We start from the raw sequence: 12,008 nt of genomic DNA on the forward strand, positions 1-12,008 counted from the left end.
TGAGCTCATGACCTGAGTCGAAACCAAGAGTCAGAAGCTCAACCGACTGAGCCACCCAGGTGCCCCTTCTCTTGCCCTCGTCCACACACCCCCCTCCCAGACCACCCCTGCCACCACCACAGAACAGTAATTCTTGATTACTGCTTTGACAGCCAAAATAAGGAATTCTGTGGGGCAAGGCTGACACCAGACAGCATATGACCCCTCTAGTATCTAGTAAACAAACCCCATTGCTCATACATGAATCAGTGCACCTTTGCCAAGCTGTTATTTCTGCATTTTCATACCAAACATCTGTCTTCTTCCCTGTAACCCTCACTAATAATGTTCAAGTCTCCCCTATCCTACACCCTTCCCTTCACCCTGTGTTCCCCTCCAGCCACCACCCTTATTACCAAACTACCACAACCCCCTGCCTTGCATTTGACTGTCAGTCTCCACGTCACCTTCTGCATCGTCCACTGTCATCTCTACTTGGATCTACTGGGGTTACGTGTCTATGTAATGAAGAAGAGCTTTCCAGAAGCAGCATTTGTGCTAAGGCTTTCAAAGGTGGGGTTCAGGGGCGCCTGGGTGGCTCAGTCGGTTGAGCGTCCGACTTCGGCTCAGGTCACGATCTCGTGGTCCGTGAGTTCGAGCCCCGCGTCAGGCTCTGGGCTGATGGCTCAGAGCCTGGAGCCTACTTCCGATTCTGTGTCTCCCTCTCTCTCTGCCCCTCCCCTGTTCATGCTCTGTCTCTCCCTGTCTCAAAAATAAATAAATGTTAAAAAAAATTAAAAAAAAAAAAGTGGGGTTCAGACAACCCCTGTCCTGACTCCTGACCTCAAACTGCACCCTAGTCATCTCTCCACTTCCTGCTCACACTTGCTCCCCAGTCCGTGTGCCCCTCTCCGGGAGGGCACCAGTCACCCCCACTGCACCAAAACAAGCCATCCTTAATGTCCTACTCTTTCCTCTTGCAGGCAACGGCCCCAACCTAAATCCCCGGCTAGCACTCCCACGACATCTTTCTCTGCCAGTCACTCCCGTCCCAAGCGCTGACCGCACGTTCGCCCTCTCGAAAACCCTCCAGGGTTGGTTACTGCCTAAGAAATAAAAGCTAAGGGGTGGCCTGGGTGGCTCAGTCAGTTAAACATCCAGCTCTTGATTTCTGCTCAGATGGCTCAGGTCACGATCTCCCGGATCGTGAGTCCGAGCCCCGCGTCTTTGGTCACCTCCTGACCGGTTTCCCTGCCTCCTCTCTCACTAATCCCCACTCTAGACCCTCAAAACCCATCCCAACACATGACTAGACTCAACCCAACTCCAGCGGGCACAGGTCTTTCTCATCTCAGGAGCTTTGCTCCAGCTACTCCCTCAGCCCGTGACGCTTTGCCCACTTAGACCAAAAAGGCTCCCCAAACTCCAAGGACCTCGTGAAGACACCACCTCTGCCACCATAGCTGATGCGTAGGCATACACCCTGATGGTGGGGCTGACCAACAGGAACACAGCACCGTAGCTGATGCACAGGACATCACCACAGAGCCCAACGCCGGGCTCAAACCCATGAACTGCGAGGTCAGACTGAGCTGAAGCCAGACGCTCAACCAACTGAGCCACCCAGGCGCCCCTCGGTCAACATTTTTCTGAAGTGTCAGGTGACAAACACAACTCAAAACAGTGTCAGTAAAAGGGAATCCGTGACCTTCTGGAACCAAGAGGCAGTGCTAGCTTCAGGCATTGCCAGCACAGGCGGATCCAGGACTCAGGTGGCCTTCAGGGCCTTTCCCCCTCTTTCTCTCCCAGCTCCACTTTCCTCTCTGGCCTCATTCTTCAGCGGGCACTCTCCACACTGCAGCAAACAGAGGTTCACGGGCTACCAGAAAGAGACGCTCTTTCCACCAGCACCCATCTGAGCAAAGACCCAAGAAAGACTGTTTGGCTCTGCTAGAGTCTCATGTCCACCAAGGAAGATATTTTGGTCAATGGAAGATACTGACGAAAGACCAGAGAGGCCAGTGTGTTTCCCCCTGCCCCCGACACCCCCCAAACACTTTCCCTCTGGTTCAGATAAGCATCCCTGGCAGCAGCTGCTTCTCTCCAGGGTTATCCCCCTCTGTGGACCCCACTCTTGTTGAGCAGCCCTGCCACAGCTCTAGTTCCCACAGAAGCTCCTAGATTCTACACCACCTCCTCCCATTGACCCTCCAGCACTGACAGTGACAGCAGTTTCCTTGCGGTTGCTTCTCTCCGGGTTAATCTCACCATCTTCTTGACTTCTCACGTTTTTCATCACTGATGTGATTAATTCCCTGGATTATAGGCTCTCAGCTGGAAACACCTAAGGGGCCTTTCACCCTGACCTGACCACGACTGACACAGACATTGACAGAGAATGGGCAGAAACGCACAATACGGGAGTACAATACCTGGGGATAACCACCATCAGCACCTCACATTTATTAAAGGCTCACTACTTCTCAGGCACTACTCTAGGCATGAACTCCCAGATCTTCCTATCAACCTTGTGATACAGGTACTTCTGTTATCCCCTGTTTACAGATGACGACACGGAGGCTCAGAGAGGTTCACAAAGACTGTAGACAGGCGGGGCTGGGATTTGAACGCAGACAAGCTGGCTCTGGAGGGCCAAGCAAAGAATATTTCAAGTAAGAGGGTACTCAACAGCGGAAGTGCAACCTGCCAAGAGGTCAGGAAGGATAGGGACCGTGAAGCACCTACTGGATTTTGCGAGAAGGAAGTCACAAGGGGACTCGGCTAGTAAAGTCAGAAACCCGACAGCGGCAGGCTGAGGAGTTAGGAAGAGTAGCAGACCTTACTTTCAAAAAGTCTGTCTGTGAAGAGCAGTCACAAAACAGATCACGAAACAGGGAAAGAAAACAAAAGGCATTCACGGCAAAGTTTTCTTTACTCCTGGTTTAAGAAGCAAGAGTGACCTGAGGATGTTTATTAATGTTTATTTGTTTTTAAGAGAGAGAAAGAGAGAGAGAGAGAGAGAGAGACAGAACACGAGCCAGGGAGGGGCAGAGAGACAGGGAGACACAGAATCCGAAGCAGGCTCCAGGCTCAGAGCTGTCAGCACGGAGCCGGACGCGGTGCTTGAACTCACAAACCGTGAGATCATCGCCTGTGCTGAAGTCCGAGGCTTAACCGACTGAGCCATCCAGGCGCCCTGAGTATGTTTATTGATAGAATGAGCCAGGTGAGAGGGAATGTGAAGACACAGAAATGGGTGAGGATGATGAACGGAGCGAGGTCTCAGAGAGGCCAGAGGGGGCGGGCCATACAGTCCAGCGGTGCCTTAGAATCCCTTCTACAGCGACTGGGGCAACCAAGAAACAATGGCTACGGATTCACATCATTTCACAGTCTGGAAAAAGGAAGCTCTTTTATGGTGGCTTCTGTCTTCTCATCAGCAGAATGGGAGGGTAGAATGGGGGGAGGGGGAGGTGTGAGGAACAGAGAAAAGCGTCAGATCAGCCATGGCACAGAACGGGAGCTTCTATGGAAAGAAAGGAGTGCCCAGCACCACTGAGGCCCCAGTTGTGGTTAAAACCAGTGAATTTACACTGGCAGCAATTCTCAAGGTGCAGGAAAAGATCTGAAGCAATGGAATGATCCAGGCTGGGTGTAAAAGGAGGAGAGAAGGGAGTCGAAGAAAGGAAGTGGAGGGAGCAACTGATGAGATGAGCCACCCCATCTAAAGGAGGGAGGTGAGGGACACCTGGCTGGCTCAGTCAGAAGAGCAGGTGACTCTTTCTCTCAGGGTCATGAGTTCAAGCTCCATGTGGGATGTAGAGATTACTTAAATAAATAAAAAAAAATACAAAATAAAGGAGGGAGGGAAGTACAAGTGGTCAGAGAACAGGTGCAGGCAGTAATGACCAACTGAGGGGACAGTAAGGCAAGAGAAGATATCTGATGGCATTATCTCTGAGCCCGAACCGTTCTGGGCATTATAGCACAAGGCTGTGGCCAGGGAGAGGGCAACTGAATTAAAAAAGAGGTGAAGGTGTGTGCAGATTCAAGTCAAGAAGCTGATAGTTTTGTAGGTTTGAACAGAGTCACCGTGAGGTGAGGGCATGACTTGAGAAGACAGTGACTTGGGGTCTAGAGATTTTAATGAAGAAGAATGAAAGGCCGGCAAGTTAGAAATGACAGGGAAGAAAAAGGTCGTGGAAGGCCTATAGCGGACATTTGTTTCTGCTTGCCTCACATTCCTTTGTTCCTCCTTCTGTTAGCAGCCTCCTGATCCTGCTTTGGTAACCACCTCCATCCTCCCCAGGCACACATGGGGCTTCTAAAATACTAGTAATATTCTTGTGGGTGCCTGGCTGGCTCCATTGGTAGAGTGTGCAACTCTTGATCTCAGGGTTGTGAGTTCGAGCCCCACATTAGGTGTAGAGATTACTTAAAAATAAAATCTTTAAAAATAAATAAATAAGGGGCACCTGAGTGGCTCGGTCGGTTAAGCATCCTACTTCAGCTCAGGTCATGATCTCACAGTCCATGAGTTCAGGCCCCATGTCAGGCTCTGTGCTGACAGCTCGGAGCCTGGAGCCTGCTTCAGATTCTGTGTCTCCCTCTCTCTCTGCACCACCCCACTCCACCACTCCCCCACTCATGCTTTGTCTCTCAAAAATAAATAAATGTTAAAAAAAATTTTTTTAATAAATAAATAAAATACTAGTAATATTCTCTTAATCTGGGGGGGGTAGGAACATGAGTTTTTATTGTTCTTTAAACCTGGGAGATACATTTTGTTCTTCAAACCATATGGATACATTTTATACACTTTGCATGTACATTTCACAGTTCAAACAAACAGACCTACCAAAAACTTCCCTTCTCCTCTCTCCAAAGATGAGGACCTGGTGCAGGTCCGGGCATCAGAGTTACAGAGCTTGGTTTCGGCACTTACCCAATTTAGGCCCATGAGACAGCAGCCCAGGGCTTTTGCTGGAGCCCTCAGCAAAGAGGTGCTCTCTTTCTGCTGAAGTTGTGAAGCTTATTTGTAGAAGGTATCCCTTCACTAGCTTGAGAATAAAACTAACACAGAAGAAAGCGGAGCCAAGAGATGGAGTGACAGATTCCCAATATCATTTGAATACCTAGTTCCAGCCACTCCTGAAGCCAAAATACCTGGGGCTTTTCAAAAACATAAGCCAGGCTTTTTTTTTTTTTCCCCCTTCGGCCAGTTTGCACTCGGTTTATGTCCTTTTAACTAAAAGGAAATGAATTGAGTGGAAGAGCCAAATAAAGGATTCTCAATTCAACAGCCTGTGTGAGCCTTTTCAACATATAAGTCAAATCATGTCCCTCCTTCTGCTGAAGACACTGCAATGGCACTCAAAGTAAAGGCCTGTTCTCAGGGTCACCTATGAGGCCCTACACAATCCGGACCCTTCCCCTCTCTGCTGTCGGCCAACTCTCCACTGTTCACTCTGCCCCAGCCACACTGGCTTCTGGGCTCTTCCAGTCCACACTAGGCAGATGCCTTCAAGACTTTGCTTTGGCTGTTCCTTCCACCTAGAAGGACACTCCTCCAGATATCTACTCGCTAACTCCATCCCTCATCTCCTCCAAGTCTCTACTCAAATCTCAAGTTCTCAGTAAAGCCTCTCCAAATCCCCCTCCCACAGCCAGTGATCCTGAATCCCCTCATCCTACTTTTTCTCCCTCCCGTAGCATTTTTTATATAGCATAGTATATAGTCACAAAAAGTACCCCATGAGGGCAGCGGTATTCACTGGTTGACTCATCTCAAGTTCCTGGAACAGTGCCTATCTCAAAGTAGGTCCTCAAATACGTGAATGAACAAATAAAATGACATGAGCCTCCAGGGAGCAGAGCTTGGTTTATAAAAGGCAGTGGAGGGGCACCTGGGTGGCTCAGTTGGCTAAGCGTCCAACTTCAGCTCAGGTCATGATCTCATGGCTCATGAGTCTGAGCCCCGCATCAGGCTCTGTGCTGACAGCTCAGAGCCTGGATCCTGCTTCGGATTCTGTGTCTGCCTCTCTCTCTCAGCCCCGACCCCACTTATGCTCTGTCTCTCTCTCAAAAATAAATAAATGTTTAAAAAAATTTTTTAATTAAAAAAAAAGGGCAGTGGAGAGAAAGGAAACGGACCTCCATCTCCTGATCCTGATATAAGTGGAGTACAGAATGAAAAGACAGCTCCATTTTGAAGACTTTGGCAGAAGCAGTAACCTAAGAGGGCAGGAAGTAGGCAGAAGAGTTCAGTGAAGAGGTTGAGGATGTGGGAAGGGCTGTTAACCACAGCTGGGGCTTGAGCGGGCTTGGTGTTAAGTTCTGGGAGGCACGCAGGAGTTGGAGGCTGAGTCAGGGGAGAAGTAGCCCAGAGTGGTTTGCAGATGAAAGTAAAAAAGCGAGGCAGGTCAAGTGGTTTATTTACATTTTAGGAGGAGATGAAGGATGTGATGATAGAAGGCCTGGTGAGTTCAGCTGGCATGAAAAGAATTCATGCAACCCTGGGAAGATAGGAAGGATTCTCCCGTAACTCCAAGGTTTGGATGATTTTCAAAGGCAGTGGACGAAAAGGGCATATTTGGTTGCTGCTCCTTCTCAAGCAAGCATCCCAGATGCCACTCAGTAGCGTCTGCTGGACCGAGACACAAGACTACCCTGTGCTTGGCCCACAGAAAGCAATTCTCCTCCGCATAATACAATAACCCTGCACCACGAGCAGCCTGTCAAACCCTCGTTCTCCAATCCCAGAACTGACTCTGAACCAGGCATCCAGGGTCACGATGCACTGTCCAAAAAGGCAAGAAAACAGGTTTCTTTTCAAAGACCGATCACAGCACTCAGCTTTCCTACCTGTCCTCCAATGACCCGCATGCTGCCTGGGCAAGAGAAAGCAGGGCAAAGAGAAGCCTTCCTTCCACTGGTCCTGACTCACCTCTGTTGCATGCTAGCTTCTCTCTACAGAAATTTCTCCAGAGTTGCTAGAACATACATGCACGCCAAGATTCAAGGAAAATATTACTTCCAGTCAGAGAAAGAAATTACATTACTTAGCCTCCAAGGAAAAGTGGCTTACTATAAATCAGGCCCTTGGGAGTGATGTCATTTTGATGCTTCTTACAGCTGTATGGAGACTTATTAAATATTCAATAATTAATAATAATGGCTTCAAGACTGTCTTCTCATAGAACTGGAAGCCAGGAGTAATTAGACTTGGGCCTGACTTCCTGCCCACCAACAAGACCTTGGTGGTACAGGGCATTTGTCCTCCAGTATTTATTAGTAAAATGCCCATATGTCTGAGACAAGCGTCCTCCAAGAGTGGATCGCTAAGCAAATGTTTAAAATAGCCATCAGTGGGGGCACCTAGCTGCCCCAGTAAAAAAGAGCCATGTGACTCTTGATCTCAAGGTCATGAGTTCAAGCCCTACGTTGGGTATCGCAATTAGTAAATAATAATAAATTTTAAAAACCTTTAAAATAAATAACTAAAATAGCAATCAGTGTCATCCAGCATTCAAGATAGCCAGATAATCCCTGTCTCCTGATATATTTTTTAAAGATTTTATTTATTTTTTTTATTTGAGAGAGGCATAGAAAGAGAGAATGTGAGGTGTGTGCACACATGGGGGCAAGACAGAGGCAGAGGGAGAGACAGAATCCCAAACAGACCCCACGCCCAGCACAGAGCCAGACACAGGACTTGATCCCACAACCCTGGGATCATGACCCGAGCCAAAACCCAAAGTCAGATGCTCAACGGACTGAGTCACCCAGGCACCCCTACCTCCTATATTTATACCCTCTTCCCACTTTGTACTAGCAGTGTGATCAATAGAATACGGCAGAATTATGTCACTTCCAAGATTAGACCATACAAGAGTATAGCTTGAGTCTTGGGATCACTTGCCCTCTTGGACCACTTTCTCTGGGGGAAAACTAGCTGCCATGGCAAGCCGCCCTATAAAGAGGAACTAAGGCCTGTCAACAGCCAAGTGAATGAACCTGGAAGCTGATCCTCCCCCAACCCAATCTTCAGATGACCCCCAGCCCTGGTCAACGCCTTGACTGCTACCTCAAAAGAGACCGGAGTCAGAACCACCCAGCTCAGCTGCTCCTGGATGACATGACACTATTGACCCACACAAACTATCTGCGGGTGCTAAATTTGGTGTAATTTGTTACACAGCAATAGATAATTAATTCACTATCCTGAGAAGGAAATCAGAAGGTTTAACTTCGTATCCTACATCCACACATGCATGCAGGAACAATTTGTCTTTAAGAGAGCAACAAATTATTCTTTCAGTCATTTGACAATTACTTATTGAACGTCAAATATGGGCAAGGTATTTCCAAGCAACATAACTCTTCATAGTTTGTCATCTATAAAATAAAGAGAAACAATCACAAGGAACCCCCTCCTCCACAACACACACCTCAACCTGCTCAATTCATTGGTTTAATTAGCTTTTTAAGTCTTTTTGCTCCTAATGCTCTACTCCCCACTCCTGGCTTTCATAAACTCTTTCCGGAAGGTACATCAAGTCCCCCTCCATAGCCATTTTGAGTGCTCAGTGCACTAATACTCATTTTTATTGTATCACATGCCCTCCCATCTACGGGGGAAAGAGGTCCCCTCTGATTGCATTTAACATTGGGACAAGCAGGAATTCATTCAGTATTTTACTGGGAGGAGGGAGTCCTGATCACAAGTGTTGAGAACAATTCTAATTTCTGCATATCGGTGAGTAGGTGGCCACAGCAGCGCTGAGAGAATCACAGCTCAAGTCCTGGTCACAGCTGAAATGGCCATGGGGCAGGGAGTCATGGGGATGCCGCCCCTCGCCCTTCACCGTACTCTGCTGTCTCTCAAAGCACCAGGATTATTATGCCGCTCTAAGAATATCAGGAGCTTCCTTCTGCACAAAGAAGGTCAAAGGGCGAGCTTTCCTTCCATCAACCACAAAAAACGGGCCTCTGACAAAACTAAACAGTGTGGAAGGCCGTGAGAGGTGAAAGAAAGAGCCCCAGACAGAAAACCACAGCGAGACTCTCCCCACCCGCCGGCCGGGGTCTGAGTCAGGTGACTCCTCAGGGCACACAGCAAACCTAAACAAAGATCACTCCCCACATGACAGAGCGTGAGGAAGACGACTCGGGCAGCAAGACCAACGCTGCCGCTCCCACCAGGGAAAACCATTAACTCTTGCTTCTTTGCAGTGCCAGGAAAGTAGGGGAGCTACAAGTCACCCGGCAGCTCAGCCTTCGCGGATGCACCGGGAGGAACTCGGGACCCCATCCCAGGGCACACGCGCCGGGCACTGCACACCCGCCACTGGCCGCACCACGCGGCCAGGACCCCTCCCCTCCAGCTGTCACCCGTGCTCGCGACCCGTCACGGCAGGGCATGTCCGCCCCCTCCTGCCGCCCCCCCTGCGGCTACGACCCCGCGGGGGCGGCCGGGAGGGACGATTTTCCGATGGCTCTGGGGAGCCAGGGAACGCCCGCCCCCGGGCAGGGGCGCCAGGGTGGGCGCGGCCCGGGGCCCGGAGGGAGAGCTCCGGGTCCACCATCCCCCGCGAGAGCGAAACGCGCCTCCCGGTCCCCAGCCCCGCGCGCCCCACCTTGTCGCCGAAGCTGCGGGCCATCAGCAGGTCCGGGCTGGGCGTGCTGTCGCCGCCCACGGCCTCCTCGCTGCTGGAGCCGGCCAGCGGGTGCGGCATGTCGAGCAGGGAGTGGGGCCCGGTGGACGGCAGGCCCTTGGGGGGCCCGCCCGACATGGCGCGCACGGCTCGGGACGCGCCGCCGCCGCTTCCTCCTGCGCCCGCCGCGGCGGGCTTCCCCGGCGCCCGCGCCCAGGCCCCGCTCGGCCGCGGTCGGTCGGAGGCCCTGCACCGGCCGAGCTGAGAACCACCCCCGCCGCCGCCGCCCGCCGGCTCGTGTCCACCCGCGAGGCTCCGGGCCCGGCTGCGCTGGGCTGGGCTGCTCCGCGCCGCGCGCCCCCGCTCCGCGCCCGAGCCCGCCGCGGTTCGCTCGCACCTTGGCCGGGGGCGCCCAGCCAGCTCCGCCACGCCGCCCAGCCCGCTCGCGGCCCCGCCCCCGCGGCGCCTCGGCCTGCCCGGGAGGAGGGGAGGGAGGAGGAAAGGAGGGAGGACGAGGAGGCGCGCCCGAAGCTCCGCCCCCGCCCGCCGCCCGCAGGAAGTGCGCCCTGAGCCCTCGGCCGCTGTCCTCCGCGTGGCCACCCTTGCCTCCAAGAGGCTACCCTGTGGAGGCTGCGCGCGGCCCCCGGACAAATATTTAACGGAAATCAGAGGTGGAAAAAGACGTTGGAGCATCCTGTTCCATTCCGCCCGCGTTTACTGAGGCGCCCGCGGCAGGCACGCGGGGGGCTGGGGGCTTTGGGGCCCGCACGGCAGTCGGGATCGCCTGGCCTCGAAGATAACCCAAAATGGAAGGAATCACGCCGCATATTATAGGAATGGCATAAAAGACTGTGAGGCGCAAAGGAGCTGGAGGACACTGGGTGGGAAACCTAGAAGGGAATTCAAGGAGGCCGTGTGAGGGTTCTGACCAAGCTCGCCTAGAGATCTCCAGAGGAGGAAGCATCAGAAAGGGAGGACCCAGACTCACACCTTGACCCAACTGTGCCTTTTGAGAGAACCCAATTTTTCATGCGTTTGTGCTTCCTTTCGAGGCCTTTGGCTGGGCTGAATTCTCGTTTTTATTTGCTAGCAGAGTGGAGATAGTCAAGGCGTTACTTGACCCATTTGGGGTGGAAGTTCGCCGACTTTAACCACCTTACCTGTTCCCGCATTTTCTTAGGGCCAGGTCAGTAGGGGGCATCAGTCTGCGCAAGAATAGATGCCTTCCAGCAAAGGAATGGGTAGGGAGTATTTTTGCCTATGGATTTCCAACCTCTTTAGGTTTGTCCAGTTTCATCTGACAAATCTTTAAGATTTTATTTTATTTTTTAAGTTTATTTTGAGAGAGAGAGAGAGAGAGAGAGAGCACGCGTGCGACTGGGGGAGGGGCAGAGAGAGAGGGAGAGAGAGAAACCCAGGCAGGCTGCATCCACTCTGTCAGCACAGAGCCTCAGGCCTCCAAATTCATGAAACTGAGATCATGACCTGAGCGGAAATCAAGAGTCAGATGCTCAACCGACTGAGCAGCCCAGGCGCCCCTCACCTGACAGATCTTGAAGTTGGGATTCACTGTGGTCTCCACTATGCCTTTATGGGGAAACAAGTGATCCTTCAGCTGGAGGAGAATGCAAAGAATTGAAGCTGAGCTAAAATATCACTCAGAGACTCGCTCAGCTTCAAAGACCTTATTTCCCCTGGGGTAATTCGCCGAGCCTTAGCCCTCAAGTTACCAGCTTTTCTCTCCCCCACATGGGTCTGCCTTGTTTGGGGACAATAGGACACGGAGGGCACTGGGAACAACTTTAAATTCTGCTTCTTGTCTACCTCACAGGAATGCCAACATCTGGTCCTCCTGGAGATGGGTAAAATTAATACTTTTATATTCAAGGGCTGCTTACAATGACTACAGACCCTATTAACTGTTCTTACTAACATCAAAGTATGTAGCACGGATATAACTAGAAATGAATGTTCTATAGATGTATAATATAGGTGATTTTTACAGAATAGTGTTATTTATTTTAACAACCAGGCCACCTTGACATAATAGAGATCTTATTTTACGAAGACTCCACATAGCTTTCTCCTCAGGTCACCAGGAAAGAGTGAAAAGAGAGCCACATTTGGATTCCTGCTTAGTCACTACAAGTGGCTGACCATGATCAAGTTTCCTAACCTTAATGAACCTGTTTCCTAACCTAGAAAGGAGGGAGCGCATAATAATAGTTACCTTGGTGGTGGCTGTGAAATAGCATATTCTGCAGGTAACATTCCTAGCAAAATGCTGATGCAGAATAGACACTCCCTAAATGTTCATTCCCTTCCTTTCCCCCTCTATCCGGTTTTCTCTACTATTGTTACAAAACAATAATT

At 50.9% G+C, this 12,008-nt stretch overlaps 1 protein-coding gene across 4 annotated transcripts in view; it reads right to left on the reverse strand.

Moving 5' to 3' along the window:
- Positions 1 to 10,092, reverse strand: part of SNX30 (sorting nexin family member 30) — a 118,802-nt gene extending 108,710 nt beyond the window's left edge. The window contains exon 1 of one of the 4 annotated variants that reach the window (XM_058694500.1): positions 9,618 to 10,091. In XM_058694500.1, the coding sequence (XP_058550483.1) occupies positions 9,618 to 9,773 (156 nt within the window). In that variant the 5' untranslated portion in view covers positions 9,774 to 10,091. Of the gene's footprint in view, positions 1 to 2,411; positions 2,949 to 9,617 lie in introns of those variants that run through there. The other 3 variants (XM_058694499.1, XM_058694501.1, XM_058694503.1) reach the window with 3 other exon arrangements.
- Positions 10,093 to 12,008: the final 1,916 nt, after the last annotated feature.

Source organism: Neofelis nebulosa, chromosome 12, assembly GCF_028018385.1.
Source record: "Neofelis nebulosa isolate mNeoNeb1 chromosome 12, mNeoNeb1.pri, whole genome shotgun sequence".
Taxonomy (NCBI): Eukaryota; Metazoa; Chordata; class Mammalia; order Carnivora; family Felidae; genus Neofelis; species Neofelis nebulosa.